Source organism: Podarcis bocagei, assembly GCF_964188305.1.
Source record: "Podarcis bocagei genome assembly, chromosome: 14".
NCBI lineage: Eukaryota > Metazoa > Chordata > Lepidosauria > Squamata > Lacertidae > Podarcis > Podarcis bocagei.
The window spans coordinates 37,685,751-37,702,948 of NC_138139.1; the positions used below are offsets into that span (position 1 = coordinate 37,685,751).

Below are 17,198 nucleotides of genomic sequence, written 5' to 3' on the forward strand. Positions count from 1 at the left end.
TGCCTTTTGGATCCTATTCAACTCATTACATAACACTATACCTTTAAAGCACCATTCCCCCCCCTCAAAGAATCCTGGGCACCGCAGTTTCTTAAGAGTTGCTCAGAATTGTACCTCTGAGGATAAACTACATTGCTCAGAATTCTTTGAGGGGGCGGCGGGAAATGTGCTTCTCCATTTACAGCGGGCTTTATGCAGGGTCGGGGGCTTTTAAAACAAAGGGGGGAAACGGCCAAGGCCTAGAAGTCCTCCCACAGCTGTGTGGAAGGACCACGCCAAGGCAGGAAAGCTTTACCAGGATGGGGACGACGAGCGGCTTTGCTGCCGCTGGGTAAGAGAACTACACATCCCACAATGCCCTTGGGTGGCCGAACGGCTCCTGGCCGGGAACTACAATTCCCAGCATGCTTTGCGGGTGAGTGCTGCGCGCAGGTATACTGTTGTTCGTGCGAAGTCCGCGGCTGGCCAGGTAAGTGAGAGCCGAGCCGCCTGAGGGGATTCGGCAGCGGCGGCGTTAGGACAGCCCTGAGCCCCCGAAAATAGAGAGAGAAAGAAGAAGTTAAGTAAAGGAAGGCGAAGAGGCCGCCCCTGCAGCGTTTCTATGAGGGGGGGCCCGGATTCCCAAATTTGAGAAAGCCATTCAGCTCCCTTCCCCCCACAACATGTGGGTCTCCAGCTTCAATGCTCTGTAATTCTGGAGCATTAATCCTAAAGCAGTGACACTTAAAGGCATTGTCACATTGTTTTATAGACTTCCCCCACCACACACCCTTAGAAAGGCTTCTCAGAAGATGATTTGCATTGTTTAATATGTACAGAAAAACAGTAGCATGTTAAAAACAGCAGAGTAAAAAAGAAAAAAAAGATTTCTTATAAAAGCCAAGCTGTATTAATATTTTTATTCTTATTTTATGGACCTAGATACCCCAGCCTTTTAAAAAGCCTTCTCAGAAAGTGATTCACAAATTATTTACCCAGGGATCTAGATAAAATAACAATATAATGTCCACGGTATAACGATAAAAAGTGCACAGTAGAAAGGGTTTGTTATAGAAGCCAGCAAGCATGCATGTTTTTTAAAAAATTAAAATTAAAGCACAGTGGTGCCTCTGGTTACGTACTTAATTCGTTCCGGAGGTCCGTTCTTAACCTGAAACTGTTCTTAACCTGAAGCACCACTTTAGCTAATGGGGCCGCCGCGCCGCCGGAGCACAATTTCTGTTCTTATCCTGAAGCAAAGTTCTTAACCTGAAGCACTATTTCTGGGTTAGCGGAGTCTGTAACCTGAAGCATATGTAACCCGAGGTACCACTGTAATCCTAAATAGCCTTGCTGAAAGGAAATGTTTTTAAAGCACTCTTAAAAGCAGAAAGGTTTTGATGGGTTTGCTTAGGCAGCGTTGCTGCACATGGGTGTCTTACAAAGTTTATAAAGCAGGCAGAATACTTAGAGCTCTGTCCTCAAAGAGCTTATAGACTGACATTGAAGGGGAAAGACTAATGGGGGAGTTACCCATTCTTAAAACCTGGTTACATCTGCTGGAGTAGCATAGAAGCTGAGAGACTGAGCAATGAATCTATGAGTTTGAATTTCTTCTGTGCTATGAATTGACTACTAGGCAGCCTATTTGCAGTATGTGGGGGAAGAATACTGACTTGCCCTTACTGGATTGTTGTGTAAGGATTGCACAACTAGATGAAGCCTGTGAAGTGCTTCAGATGTGATATAAAGGTTAAGCTGGATAATTCATTAACTATCTACTATTAGTTAAGCAACGCCATCCTTAAGGATGAGGATTGCCTGAGTCCTTCTAACCCAGCTGGATTGCTTAGATCAGTAGTCTTCAACCTTTTCAGACCCAAGATCCACTTTTAACCCAAACATGCATTTGGGAACTCCTTTCTTAATATCTTACCATATATTTGTATGATGGTAGTGCTCCTGCTGTGACCCACCTTGCATCAGGCCCTGACCCAGTAGAAGACCAGTGGCTTGAATTGCCTGGAGTAAAACTATCGGTTGATCCTTGTGTTGCAGAGGTAACTGGCCTCTACTAGAAGTTTGGCTGCTGGTCCCATGCTGTAGTACATTCTTCCAGTAAATATTTGGCAGGTATCCTTGCTTTTGTTTTTTTAATCTATATATTAGATATTTTCAGATTATTGAGGTAAAACAGTACAGTCTCTCCCAAACTTCCTCCTGGTTATAGCATTTTCCTTACTAATGTTCCGTTGTTTGGCGAGTAGTACAGAGTTCAGGCTCACATGCTCAGATAATAATTAGGATAAATGAGTGTCAATGCTCTGCTTTAATCCCAGATTAAAAATTGCTATATTGGAGAAGTTTCCACCTCCGTTGTGCCTTCAACTTCTAGCTGTGATTATTGCTTGGTGGGGACTTCCATAAATGCACTGGAAGTTAGTCTTGGAAGTTAGTCTTCTTATGTAATTTGTAGAGCAGGATTTTCTCATGGGCTGGTAGGTGTAGTTTTGACTTCCAAAAATATTGGAAGAGTGTTTTTTTACACCCAAGGGGCCTATGCAATTGTTTATTTTTTTCTTGAGTAGCCAGTAATAGTAGAGGTTGTTTTGGATGTTTCTTATATTTCTGTGTTGCTGCACACCACCCTAAATTTTATGAGAGGGTAGTATATAAATTAAATAATTTGGTGGTGGAGGAAGACAAATAAACCAAAAAAGGATGCCAAAGATATATCTGCCACTGCTTTCTGGAATGCATTATTTGCTAATATCCAACCATTTTCTGATAAGCTTGGCAGGGAAAGCTTGTTAGAGCTGAGGGAGCTGAAAATGTTTAGCCAGGGGAAGAGATAATTAAGAGTTGATACATTAGCTGCCTTCAAATATTTGAATGGCTGTCACATATCTGATGAAGCACATTCGTCCTCTGTTTATTAATTTAAAGCGTTTCTACCCAACTCTTCAGCCAATATGGTTCCCAGAGCAGCTTATACTTCAGTGAAGGAAACCAAGACAGTCACTCCCTTTCAGACCTGCGGTCTAGAAGGCATGACACAAAAAGCACTCCTAAATTTTAAAAAATGTATATGTGGGGTTGGTGCAAGAGTCAATTGGGGGCGGGGAGAGAATGTGTATAGCAGTGGTTGCCACAAGTGAAAATTGTGTAAATGGGGGGCCACGGCATGAGACTAGAGGGCCACAGAGGGAAATGAGAAGTGACGAGAATAGAGAAGTGACCAAGAAAAGAAAGCAGAAAAAAAGATGTTGATGTTTCTTTGCAAGAAGTGCTCATAGAATGACATAGCAGCCAAAGTAACTTTCAGTCAAGAAAAACACTATTTTTGGATAAAGAGTACTGTACAATATCTAAAAAGTTTCCACAACTTTGGGATAAAGCAAAATTGTTTTTCGTGGCATTTCCTACTTTGTATTTGGTAGAATAAGGGTTCAGTCGTGTGAATTATTTACTCAGTCTAAATGCAGGATCGCCTTAACATAACGGACAGAGGTGATCTTTGGTTATCCCTCCTGGCAATAGAACTGGATATAAAAAGGCTTTTTTTTGGTCATCAAGTACAAGGGTCACATTGATATAGAAATACTTTAAAGTTTAATTTTTTATGTAATTGTATTTGCATAAATTATAAAAAATTATAAATAAAACATGCTCTGTTTACAAACAAAATATTTAGATAGCTACCTTTCTACCAGTAGGATGGGGGGGGGGGCGGTGCACAGGAAAGAAACTAGGTCGGAAGGGGGGCACATTTGGAAAAAGATTGAGAAACACTGGTATATAGTATTGAGTGTTTTATCCATGCACATGGTTTTTATTACAGTTTATTAACAGCATTTTTCTATAAGAAACTAAGTGCATAACATTAAGTTCCAATCTTTTTATTAACAAACTCACATTTCCCCCTAATTATTTGGAGGGTATGTTTGTATGTTAGACTAGAAATGATAATTTGAAGTTGTCTTCAGTTCTATCAGTCAAGAATGAAGCTGCTTGGCCATGGGTAACCTTGGATATGAAGTACACCTCTTTGCCCCCCAGCTGTTTCTTCGTAGATCAGGTCAGCTGCAGCATGTGCTGGGCATAGTGATCATTACGTAATTTGGGGCTGTATGGAAATATCGCTGGTTCTTTCTCCCTCTCAGGACTTGTGATGGCTGTGTCTTGTTTTCTGCAGAACTGTCTTGGAAGTCATGTCCCAGCTAGGCTTTGCTTGCCAGCCTCCTCCTGATGTTGACACCGATGACTGTCTTCCGGAATACTCCTACCTCTTCAGTCCAGACATTCTCAAGTGAGTACTACCAAGTACTCAAACACTGCTAGATTAATTTACCCTGTGAGATTTTCATTCCTCACCTCTGCTATGTCTACCTCCTCATCTGCTCCTCTTGATCTTTGGTGATAGTTAATTTATACTTGGTGTTGGTATATTAATAGCGATGTGTTGCTTATTTTAACTTGTGTTCTTTAAAAAAAAGTGAGTAGGAGTGGGAGTAGCCACAAAACAGTGTGTTTTGTAAAAAAATAAAATATTAGGAAGATGTGAGATGCATCTTCAGAGCTCAGGGAATCATCTTTACTGAGCCCCGCTTTCAGATTTTGTACAGACAATTTACATGTTGTCAAAGATAGGGAAATGTAACCATTTAAAAATACTGTCAGAGACACATTTAAACTAAAATTAGGAGCATGTGGCATAGGAGATGAAGGGCTCAAATATCTCCCCCAGAGGCAAAACTGATGCATCATAAGATGGATTTCGTGCAGTTTCAATTTATCTTTTTATACTATCCTCTTCATTCCCTTCTAGTATAAGCCTCCTTCAAGCTTGGAATGACTGTTTGCTTTGTAGAAATATGTCCATGTCTTAGGCCTGCTTGGAAGTACATTGCTCTCATCTCTAAAGATTTCTAAAGGTGCAATTTCTAGTCACAGCCACTTTACCAGCAGCAGATCCAGTGAGCTTTTTATTTACTTCTGAGAGTTCATATTTTTCCACTCAAACAGAATTCCTTATTAGGTATGTGTTTATGCCACTACTTGTAGCAAAACAGGTATTCTGTAGCAGCTGAAAATGTTGGATGGTTTTGCCTTTTGAGGGCTCATGCAGTTGAATTGGGCAAGTGGTTATTCTTTTGCCTAATCTACTTAACGAGACTCCTGTGAGGCTTCAATTACTTTCAGTACTGTACAAGCGTGACAAATCAAGACTGACTCTTAGCATATTAGTAAACTCTCTTCCTATTTCAGGCATGCATTTCATAGTACAAGTGGCATCTACTAAGTAGAGGATGCAGGAAACCTCTGGTCTGCCTGGGATTGATGTGGTCTGACCTGACTGAATTTCCCTCATTCCTCATTTTTGTATGTGTCACGATCTTCACTGATGCTGCTCTTTCTGAACGTGCATTATGAAAATCTATATGGATCCCACTTGCCATGGTTTCAGACGTCTTCTTTCTTTCTTTCTAGGGGCAAAGTTGCATTCATCACTGGCGGCAGCTCCGGCATTGGATTCCGCACAGCTGAGATTCTGATGAGGTATGGACACTCTGGTGCGGGAGCAGCTTGGCCTTACTTAGCTTGCGATGCTTTCGGTCTCTGCTGTATTCTCCTGCAGCAGCCGCCAACCTGTTCCTAGGAAGCAAGTCCTTCCTTCCCTTTGCAACTGCATCCTGCTTCATGCCAATTGTGTTGTCTGAAGCTTTTCTGCAGATGTGTGTCCTACAACATGTGGTGAGATTTTCCACGGAACTGCAGCCGTTTGGGGTTCTCCACTGCATATATCGGGATGTATCTCTGCACTTTGCATGATCACTGCACGAAGGCCCAGTTGCCATGTAGCAGCCTGGTTGGAAGGAAAGGTGGCAGGATGTTATCAAGGAGAGTTGCCCCCCCAAAACACACACACACTTGTGAAAAATCTGAATGCACAGCTCCACATCCTGGGAGAAGAACACAAGCCCCACTAAGCATAACCAAATTAAATACAGTGGCACCTCGGGTTACATACACTTCAGGTTACAGATGCTTCAGGTTACAGACTCCGCTAACCCAGAAATAGTACCTCGGGTTAAGAACTTTGCTTCAGGATGAGAACAGAAATCGTGCTCCAGTGGTGCAGCGGCAGCAGGAGGCCCCATTAGCTAAAGTGGTTCTTCAGGTTAAGAACAGTTTCAGGTTAAGAACGGACCTCCGGAACGAATTAAGTACTTAACCCGAGGTACCACTGTATACAAATGACTATTTCTAAAACCTATCCAAACTGCACAGTATTGGCCAGTGTTCATACCTGAGCTTTATGGTTTCTGGGTTATCCAATCTGATGGCAGATTGCAGACACACATGGAGACCACTTGATTAGCTTAGTCAGCACACAAGCATACTGAATCCCCACGGCTGGTAGCAGAGGTGTGTCTGAGTAGACAAGCGAGTGATGAGCACAAGGTGTTCTGTGTCACCCTCACCATCTAAGGTTTTGCTTGCAGGCATGGCTGTCATACTATCATTGCCAGCAGGAACCTTCAGCGGCTAACAGAGGTGAGTGGACGGGAGACTGTCATCCCTTTCAGATGCAAAGCAAGGCCTGCTGGAGCCACCTGTCTCAAGCAACAGATTGGGGAGGTGTTGAGGATGGTATAGACCAGTGGTTCTCAAAACTTTTTTCTCTGGGCCACACTTTCAGAATAAAAATTTGCTTGCTCAACACCAAATTTCTTATTGATGAGAAATACATTGGAAAACAACACTGGCAAGTTTAAACACACCTCACTGAAATGTTTAAATGTTTCTTTGATTGTCCTTGAACCTTCCTGCCACACTTGCCACCCTCTCCACTGTGGCCTCACCCTTGACAACCGCTGGCATACACGGAAGACAGATGAATCTGATCTGTGGGCACTCTTGTGCAAGATCTGTTCCAAGGAAGAAACGTTTCACAAGACAATGGCTTCCTTCTTCTTTAAGTTAAGAAAAAGGTGGTAGATAGGAGAACTCGTGAGTGAGGCCTGAAGAAAACTTGGAAGCTGGGTACGGAGGGGAGAGCATCCCAAACTGTGTTTCTCTCTTAGGACAACCTGCCCCACTAACCTCCGTTTGTCACCAGCCAGCCTCTACTTACATGCCTTCTTACATTCAGCCTAGGGATGGAACAGCCAATCAGCTTCCTTCTCCTTAGTCTCAGGGTTGGCTTGGTAGAATGAGCAGTGGGGAGAAGGAACTAAAACTAGTTGGCTCTGTCATTGACTGACTCCACCTACCGTTGGTCTCCCCATCTTCCACCCAAATCATTGCAGAAATGCAGAGAATTGAGATTGGGGGAAATAAGGAATGTAGGGAACAAAAACTGAAAGATCCATTATTGTCTACCTACAACTGAGATGTGGTCCCTCCCGTAAATATTTGTTGTCATCTTAAATGCTCCTGGGTGCACAGCCCTTAACATACCACATCATAGATTCTCAGAGGTGAGCCTCTGTTTCCACGTAAGAGATACCTGAAACGTTTCACAGAAGCCTTTTGAGAACCTTCCTAAACAATACAATATGTTGCTGAAACCAGGAAGGTCTTTCCCATCCAACAGCACAGCAGGTGCTTAACATTGAAATCTTGCCCTAATTCTTGGCACAAATCCCTTTTCCCAGTCTGTCATGCATCCAGCTCGCCATGCTGCGGCAGGAAGACAGAAGACGGTGGTCATTTATTACCGAATATTCTTTTCCTTTTTTTATAGGCTGCCAAGAAACTGTCAGCAGCCACTGGCCAGCGATGCCTGCCCCTCACGCTGGATGTCAGGCAGCCACAGATGATCATGGCAGCCGTGGATGAGGCGCTCAAGGAATTTGAGAGGATTGATATCCTTGTCAACAGTAAGTTATTTGCGTCAGCAGAGGACATTCATGGGGCGTACTGCCGGCCACCTGTCTGCAAGCTGGGGAAAACTGTTCACTGTTGCATGCTCTGGGAGGGTGATCTTTGAGGGTGCTGGCAGGGCTGTTTTAGTAGTAGGCCAGGGATAGGAAACATTTTTCAGCCCAAGGGCCACATGCCCTTCTGAGAAACCTTCTGAGGGCCATATTCCAGGGGTGTTTGGCGAGGGGGGGAGCAAGGACAAAAGTGGGCAGAGCAATGAACGTAAACTAGATGCTCTGCAAACACTCTCCCCAGCTGCCCCCCCAGTAAATCAAGTAAATAAATAAAAAATACTTAACTAAAAGTAGAAAAAAACTCAGAACATTCAAAATTGAAAGGCTCGCTGAGGTCACTTGAATGATGTTGTGGCTCATTCTAGCAATGCAACTGGAAACCAGATTGAGCAATAGGCGTGGTTTCTGCAAACGGGCCAATCGGGTCACAGGTAGCTCAGTTCTGGAACAGGACAGGTGGTTGTCCTTCCCCTTCACCGCCCCCCAAATCCTGGCTACACCAATGCACATACCCCTCTCTTGCTTGTCCAGGCAAGCAAGAGGCATCCTCGAAGTTCAAGTTCAACCCAGCCAGGCAAAAGCAGGGTCATTGAGGGGTGTGGCTTGGGGCCAGATAAAGGGGTCCTGGAGGGTTGCATCACGAACCTAGGCTGGATGTTCCCCACCCCTGTAGTAAGCAGTGAAATGGGGTGGTTTCTGATGCCACAGTGGGCCCATGGCATACCCTTGTACCAGCCATGCCTGCCTTGCCATGCTGATTCACTCCAGCTTCTCTCTCTCTCTCTCTCTCTCTCTCTCTCTCTCTCTCTCTCTCTCTCTCTCTCCCTTGTCCCCAGATGCTGCTGGAAACTTCCTGTGCCCAGCCAGTGCCCTGTCCTTCAATGCCTACAAAACCGTGATTGAGATTGACACCTTGGGAACATTCAATGTCTCCAAAGTGCTGTATGAGAAGTGTCTCCGTGTAAGTTTCTCTCCTCCATAAGAGGCTCTTCTCCCTGCAGACAGAGACGTTCCTCAACTCCTGCCCTCTAAGGTCAATAGCCCTGGGCAGGGGTGGGGGAAGCTTTTTTTTTAACCCCTGAGGGACACGTTCCCTTCAAGGAAAGAATATGGGGGAAGGTTTCTATTTATGCCAGCAATGTTCATTTTGGGTTGTGTCTCCTGCGCTTGCTGTTAATCCTTTCTGTCATTGTTCCCAGAGCTGACTTTATTTTGTTGATCTAGGACCATGGCGGAGTCATTGTCAATATTTCGGCAACCCTGAGCTACAGAGGTCAGGCTCTCCAGGTGCATGCGGGGACAGCTAAGGCAGCCATAGGTACCGTAAGCAATTTGGCTCCCCTTCTCATCTACACCCTTAATCGAGTTTTATTCCTCTCCCTGTCCCTCCCACCCAAGTGGAAGTCATGGTGTTCTGGCACCACCTACAGTCTGGAAGAGATGTTGCAGCTTCCAGATTGAGCAACAGAGAAGCCTTCTGGTCCACAGTGATAAGACCACTTCTAGGACATGGGTGCCCTCCCTGTCTGAATTTTTAAAAGAAGAGTTGCCATCTGCAAATGCATACTAGTATTGTCATATTGACTGTGTCTGAATGTAATGCTAAGCCATGGTTTGCTGTGTTTTTATTATGTTGGAAGCCACTCGAAGTGGCTGGAGCAACCCAGTCAGATGGGTGGGGTATAAGTAATGAAAGTATTATTACTACGGTGAGCCTACAGCAGTGATTCCCCTCCCTGGCATGGCAACAATGAAGTTATGGGAAAGTTCTGCTCTAGATTAATTGCAGTTCAGCATGTTGTCTGAACTCCAAACAGTGGTTCACCTTAACTTCAGTTAGTGAAAACAAGTTTGACATTAGCTCATTTCAACAGTTTGTCCAGGTTCAACCAAAATGGTTAATCAAAAACAGAAGCAAAAGCTTCCGAAGTCAAACTTGTAGCTGTGCTGGAGGAGGAAGGGAAAGTGTATGAGTGCTTGGCTCGTGCTCCTGGCACTAAACCAGGCTTCCTCAACCTCGGCCCTCCAGATGTTTTGAGACTACAATTCCCACCATCCCTGACCATGCTCCTGCTAGCTAGGGATCATGGGAGTTGTAGGCCAAAAACATCTGGAGGGCCGAGGTTGAGGAAGCCTGCACTAAACCACTAACATCTGAATCAGCCCAATGTCTTGTCAAGGGTTTTGCAAATTCAGCTGGCTTTCATTCATTGTTTTCTGTGTGGTGGGTTTCACTATTTCTTCTTGTGAAGTGCTGAATGTCTTGAGAAATTCTGTTTCTTTTGCTTCTGTTTATTGTTCTAATAATATATATATATTTAACACACATACATGCAATGTAATTCTTCCCTGTGCAAAAGGAGAATTCCATTCCAGCTTGTTGTGGATAGGGTCTCTTTCAATCACCAAGAGACTGGCAGAGTTGATGCGGGGAAGATCGTGCCTTGTGAATGGGCAAGAACCAGATTTAGATTTGATGACTTTCCAGTTCTTTCTAGTGCTGTAATTCTTAGCTTTTCAATATTTGTTCTTGATCCTCTCTGTCTGTCTTCTCCCTTACAGATTCAATGACAAAACATCTGGCTGTGGAATGGGGTCCTAATGGAATCAGAGTGAATAGCTTGGCGCCAGGTCCTATTTCGGGTACAGAGGGTCACCGCCGCTTAGGTAAAGCATTAAATATAATTTGAAGTGCTGTCTGTGTGATTTACCTGGAAAAGAAACAACTGGGGAGACCACCCAGCTATGAAGGTCACTGGGCAACCTTGGACCAGTCACCTCTCTCACAAGGTTGTTGTAGGAGTAAAGTGTGGGAGAATGCATGCCATCTTTACCTCTTTGGGGGAAGAGCACAGCGTAAATAAATTAAAGTAAATAGGCATGCCTATACTATCCATTAGAATTTCCAGGGTGGATTGTTCATAAGAATTAATAAAATTCAGTAGATGACTTGAATCAAGACTTGTTAGACTGAGAGTCGATGAACTTGCAGTGAAACACTTCCAGCAATCTTCTGTGCCAAGCAGGGAATCGGACAATATGTTATTTATACTCAAACATCATGGAGCATTCGGAGTTGCTTTTACAACAGGGGTGGCTAAGAGGCGTGCAGACCACATGCATACATTCGGACTGCCCCCTCTCTGCTTGTAAGCCAATCAGCTGAGGAGAATGGGGGTTCTCCCCCTTTGCAGCTAAGCAATGGGGTACAAAAGGGAGGGAGAGAAAAGAAAGGCCATTTTTAAAGGGGGGGGGCTCTCCCTTTGAGGCACCACCATTGGAATAAGGTCTTGGTGCTTAGGAAACGTGAGGGAGTTCTTCAGGAGATGTTGGGCTTTATTCTTTTTTTGTGGGCTTCCCAGAGTAATCTGGTTTGCCACTGTGAAAACAGAATTCTGGTTTAGATGGCACATCTGTGCCGAGGGACCTGCAACAACAAGGCCTTGTTAACATTTAAAGCTCTGAACAACTTGGGACCAGGTTTCAATTTGTATTTTTCTTTGCTGGTTTTCATGTTGCATTTTTTTGTTTTAACGATACTGTTTATGATGTACGCCACTTAGAGCCAGTGTGGTGCGGTGGTTGGAGTGTTGGACTAGGACCTGGCAGTCCAGGGTCCAAATCCCCACTCAGCCTTGAAGCTCCCTGGGTGATCTTGGGTCATTCTCTCACTCTCAGCCTAACCTGCCTCACAGGGCTGTTGTGGGGATAAAATGGGGTGGGGCGAGGAGAACTACATAGGCCACTTTGAGCTCCTTGGAGGAGAGGTGCACTACAAATGCAATAAATAAAAATTATATATACCGTATTTTGCACCCCATAGGACGCACCGGCCTATAGGACGCACCTAGTTTTTTGGGGGGAAATAAAGAAAAAAAATTTATTCCCCCCCCCCGGTGCGGGGCTGGAAGAACCAGGTCGGGGAACAGCGGGAAGGCACGCTCCGCCTCCCCGCTGTCCCCCGAGCTTGTGGGGCTGGCGATGGGGAGAAGTGCGCTGAGCCCGGGACTGCAGGCAGCTCTGCGCAGCCATCGGGAACCGGGCGGGACTTCGCGCCCCGCTCCCGATGGCCGCGCAGAGCTGTGCTGAGCCCAGGACTGCAGGCAGCTCTGCGCAACCCTCAGAGCCGGTCTCCCGAGGGTTGCGCAGAGCTTCCTGAAGCCTGGAGAGCGAGAGGGGTCGGTGCGCACCAACCCCTCTCGCTCTCCAGGCTTCAGCGAAAGCCTGCATTCGCCCCATAGGACGCACACACATTTCCCCTTCATTTTTGGAGGGGAAAATGTGCGTCCTATAGGGCGAAAAATACGGTATATTGTCAGGGAAATGCCATCGGCTCGGGCGAAAGGGGAAAAGCCGGATGGATTACAGAGAGCCCCCAAAGATCGTGGGAAGCAGCACCTCCTCAGCGGAGGAGAGTAACCACGCCTCCAGTGGAGAGGACTTCAGGGCTCGGAGGAGGCGAGGTGGTGGCAGGACACCTTGCCTGGGCAAAGCGGGGAGGAGAGAGGTCCTCCATTACCCACGCCCTCCCTGCGCAGTAGGCTTCCGCACAGAGAGGGGAAGCGCAGACTGGGCGTCAAGAAACTACTCTGCTGGGGAAGGTTTAAGGACCGCCCACTCACAGATTCTGCCAGTGAATGAGCCAGCCACGGAATTGTGGCGCTCTGCATGATGAAGGGTTTTTGGCACCAATAACGAGGCTTTACAGCTGACCAGGGAGTCATTTGCCTGATTGCTCTCGAGTAACCCCCTGATATCCTTACATATATATATATCTATATATCTATATATGCCATTTTGAAGTAAAGACATTGCTTTCCTCCTTCTTGTTTTTAGTTCAGCCTCACCCGGAAGCACAAAACCTCTTTCGGAATATCCCCCTCCAGCGGGTGGGGAACAAGACGGAGATTGCCCATAGCGTCCTGTACCTGGCCAGCCCCCTCGCCTCGTACGTGAGCGGCACAACCCTGGTGGTGGACGGCGGAGCCTGGATGACCTCCGAGAACAACTTCCCCTCACTGTTGGGTATTGCCTCACACTCTGCTAAGCTCTAGGTGACGTTTCTTTCCCCCTCTGCGGGACTGGAAGCAGGGGCGTTGCTAGGTACTCAAATAAAATAAAATAAAAGAGGCTGCAGGGCCATGGCGGGGCGGGGGGGTGCATGTGCTGCAGTGCACATATTTGCACTGAATTAGTATATGCTCATGTGTCTGTATGGAGGCAAACACACTTTGCAGCATGCTCAACAGCCTATTAAGAATTGGAGAGAAAAGAAAAGAAATAGTCCTTTCATAAAAGGGGAGGAAGGAGCAGGGTTATCCAGAGATCCCAGCACAGAAGACCTGGGGCCTGGCTACTCCCTAGCAACGTCCCTGATTAGATAGTTATAAAAGCAAGTTTGGGGAACCTTTGGCCCTTGAGATGTCAGACCACTACTCCCATCAGCCTCAGCAAGCATGGCCAATGGCCAGGGATGATGGGAGTTGTAGTTCAGCAACATCTGGAGAACCAGAGGTCCCCCACACCTGCTGTGAAGGTCCTTGTGTCAAGAAAGCCACAGTCTTCAGGTGAGAATTTTTGTCATGTGCCCCTCCAGTGTAGGGGGAAGCAGAAGATAAATTGGAGGAATGACAGTAGATCTGCAAGGTATTCTGATTCTGAAGTTATTTAACATTTGCAACAATTTCAGCCGCTTGCTTTGGATTCCATCTCAGTTTTTCTCCAACCTCCTTTCTCTCTTACAGGCGTCTGGGCTACAGAATTAAAGAAAGAGAAATGAAACATGACCCTGGGAACCTGATGGATGGGACGCTGCAACTTCGACGCTACTCTCCGCAGAGCCAAAGGAGTCAGCCACTCACCTCCTCTAGCAGCAAGATAACTTTTAGACAACAGTGGTAATGGTGCTGTTTGAGATTGATGCTGGGCACAGAGGCTAGGAGGTTGCAGCCTATTATATTCTCACCTAAAAGCTTTCTCTTGAATACCCATGAATGCCTTGTGTGGCACAAAACCGTTGTCTGGAGTGGCAGCCTGGAAGAACAGAGATTTGGCTTGATTTACATTTAAACCTTGGCATCCTTTGCTTTGCCTGTGCTGTTTACCATCTGAGCCTTTTTGTCAAGGAAAGGGGTGAGTGTGTCCGTCCGTCTGTGTTGTGTATCTGCCCCTCCAGCCTGTATCCTCCCCACCTCTAATCTTCATGATTCTGGACCAAACAGGGTGATTCTGCACTTTTTTTGCCAATGCTCTTTATTTTTCTGTTAGGGGAAATACCTTTCTCCCCGTCAAAAAACCCCAACACTCTTCTTTTTTATCTAATAAATTCCATATGCAATCTTTGCTTCTTGCTAAGCTTGTACTTTCAGTATTGGTCCGGTTCCTAAAGCAGCATGCTTTTCCTATGAGAGTCTCTGCTCCTTGAAGGAAGAATTCATTATTCCCCTCAACGATATTGTACTGCATTATGATGCGCTCCCTAAAATGGCACTTTATGAGTTGCAGTCAGCACTCAAACATGAGCTGCATTTGAGTGATCACATCTTGGCTTAATAAGCTGTGACATGCACAAGCTTCATGAACCCACATGCAAACCCTTTGCTCCAGCTTCACTGCCCTTTGCATGAGAGGGGAGAAGGCTTCGGCTAACCATGGTTTCCTGTTACATCCGAACCTGGTTAGTGACTCTCAAACAAGCTGGAATACAAAACCATGGTATAAAGTTGCCTTCTAGATCCTGGCTGTTTTGGAAGCCGCCAACCACAGTCTCCTTGTTTGGGTGTAACAGGAAGCCGTGGTTACCTTCAGCTTCCTGTCTTGTCCACTCATAAAAAGGGGGAGTAAAATGGGATCAAAGGGGCTGTATATGGGTGCATGAAGTTCATTTTTATCTCATCGTATCAAGCTGAGATTTGATCATTGGAATAGGGCCTGTGTTGGATAAATGTGCTACAGGAACTTTATTAGCATTTATTAATCACCTTCCACACATGTCTCAAGACATATGAACAGCGAATTAAGTCAATTTTACATACTTAGAAAGTAATACTACAGGTATTTGTGTTTTAAACTTAGTACATTTCTTATAAAAACAATCCATACACACACCCAAAAAAAGGAAATGCAGATCATAAAAAATAACCGGCGCAGGCTCTGTTGCTGGTATAGCCCATATATTGCCTCCAAAAATTCCATGAAAGCAGCTTTGCTTCCTTTGGAGTCAGCCATAAGTCCCCCATCCCTGGAGTAAAAGCTATCTGAGCTCAGGGGCCACATTATCTCATGCACAGCCTTCCAAGGAGCTGTCACACGTGAATGGTGGGTGGGAGCAGAAAGTTTCTAATCACACCGGGGTCTCCCTTGCTTGCCACTGAATGAACTCAAAAACCCCTGATCCCTTTTCTCCTGCATGCCCTCCTACAATGGAGAGGGACAGGGTGCTTGCACTGTTTGTTTGTTCTTTGCTGTGATGCTGATTCTCACCAGCATTTCTGCTCCTGCCCACCACCCGCAGGCAAGTGAGGAAATTATGCAATTGCTATTGATTTCGGAGATTGCTGAGCAAAGTGGCAGAGAGAGGGAAGTGCACACGGATCTTAAGCTCCCTTAAGTGTGTCCTTTAACTGCAGTTTCCTCAATGAGCCCGAGGGGAAGGGAAACCTGCTGGTTAAAAACTGATTCCTACTAATGCTACACCACACACACACACACACACACCAAGAAAACACTACTTAATAACTTAAAAGGCCCCCAGCTACCTTGTCAGGCAGTCATATTTTTATTGCTTGTAGCCAATAGTCATTACAATATGGTCTGTCGCATAGAAGATGGAGCAAACACATAGTTGAATGACGGAAAACACAGGAAGCAGCAACAGCCACCGACTTGGATGGCTTCAAAAGAGGATTGGGCAAATCCATGGAGAGGGCAATTGATGGCTGCTAACCATGATGGCTATTCTTTGCCTCCACGGTTGGAGGCAGCAGCGCTTCCGAATGCCAGATGCTAGAAACCACAGGAAGGGGAAAGGCTCTGGCTTGCTGGTTTGAGAACAGGATGCTGGACTAGATGAGCCATTGGCCTGATCCTGCAGGTTCTTGCTTTGTTCTTAAGCTTGCTTTCTGCTGCTCAACAAGGTAGGACCCAAGCCAATGGGTTCAAATTACAAGAAAGGTGCCAACTAGACATTTGAAAGAACTTTCTGGTGGTAAGAGCTGTTTTGACAGTGGAACGGACTATGTGGAAAGGTAGTGAACTCTCCTTCGCTGGAGGTTTCTAAGCAGAGGTTGCGTGGTCATCTGTCAGGGGTTCTTCAGCTGTGATTCCTGCATTGCTGGAGGTGGACTGCATGACCCCTGGATGTACCTTTCAACTCTACACTTCTAGGATTCTATGAATATTAATAACAAACCAATTCAAAAGTAAGTTAAAACATAACAATTTTTGGAACTGCAAAATATCACGGGTGGCGCTGTGGGTTAAACCACAGAGCCTAGGACTTGCTGATCAGAAGGTCGGTGGTTCAAATCCCCACGACGGGGTGAGCTCCCATTGCTCAGTCCCTGCTCCTGCCAACCTAGCAGTTTGAAAGCATGTCAAAGTGCAAGTAGATAAATAGGTACCACTGCGGCGGGAAGGTAAATGGCGTTTCCGTGCGCTGCTCTGGTTCGCCAGAAGCGGCTTAGTCATGCTGGCCACATGACCCAGGAGCTGTACTCCAGCTCCCTTGGCCAATAAAGCGAGATGAGCGCCACAACCCCAGAGTCAGTCACGACTGGACATAATGGTCAGGGGTCCCTTTACCTTTAATTATTGTCATGGGGCAATGGAACTGCAGTGGCTCAGCTGGTAGACCATTAATCTCAGGGTCATAGGTTCAAGCCCCATGTTGGGCAAAGCATTCCTGCTCTCCAGTGCTATGATTCACAAACATACCATGAAAATAGTTCTAAAAACAGTACCAAAAGAGCAACTAATAAAAGGATTAAAAACAATACAAAATGAACCTGAATCGTTAAGATTAAAAATAGATTTCCTTGACGCTTGACTTGATTTGAATCAAAACAGCAGCAATAGCTTTTGTCACTGCTACTGTGTTCAAACCTATTGTATAGGTCAGAGGTTTTCAACCTTCTTGAGCCCAGGGCTTCCTTGACCAACTATACTCTTTCTATGGCACCCCTGTAGGGCTCAGGAGCCCAGTTATGTCACCCCTTGCCAGCAGACTCTCACCCTTTTTTGAGCATCCTCCCTTCTGAAGTGTTCCCTCAGCCTCCT

General features: G+C 45.6%; 1 protein-coding gene across 4 annotated transcripts; it reads left to right on the forward strand.

Moving 5' to 3' along the window:
• Positions 1 to 323: 323 nt before the first annotated feature.
• Positions 324 to 14,264, forward strand: DECR2 (2,4-dienoyl-CoA reductase 2). 4 transcript variants are annotated; one of them, XM_081170308.1, is made up of 10 exons: positions 324 to 469; positions 4,175 to 4,288; positions 5,470 to 5,538; positions 6,486 to 6,537; positions 7,730 to 7,865; positions 8,759 to 8,883; positions 9,147 to 9,240; positions 10,485 to 10,589; positions 12,759 to 12,947; positions 13,667 to 14,264. In XM_081170308.1, the coding sequence occupies exons 2-10, from the start codon at positions 4,191 to 4,193 to the stop codon at positions 13,699 to 13,701; spliced, it is 903 nt and encodes a 300-aa protein (XP_081026434.1). In that variant the 5' UTR covers positions 324 to 469; positions 4,175 to 4,190; the 3' UTR covers positions 13,702 to 14,264. The 4 variants fall into 4 exon arrangements, with proteins under 4 accessions (XP_081026434.1, XP_081026433.1, XP_081026432.1 ...); XM_081170307.1 differs by having other exon boundaries at positions 390 to 415; positions 12,759 to 12,976; XM_081170306.1 differs by having other exon boundaries at positions 390 to 415.
• Positions 14,265 to 17,198: the final 2,934 nt, after the last annotated feature.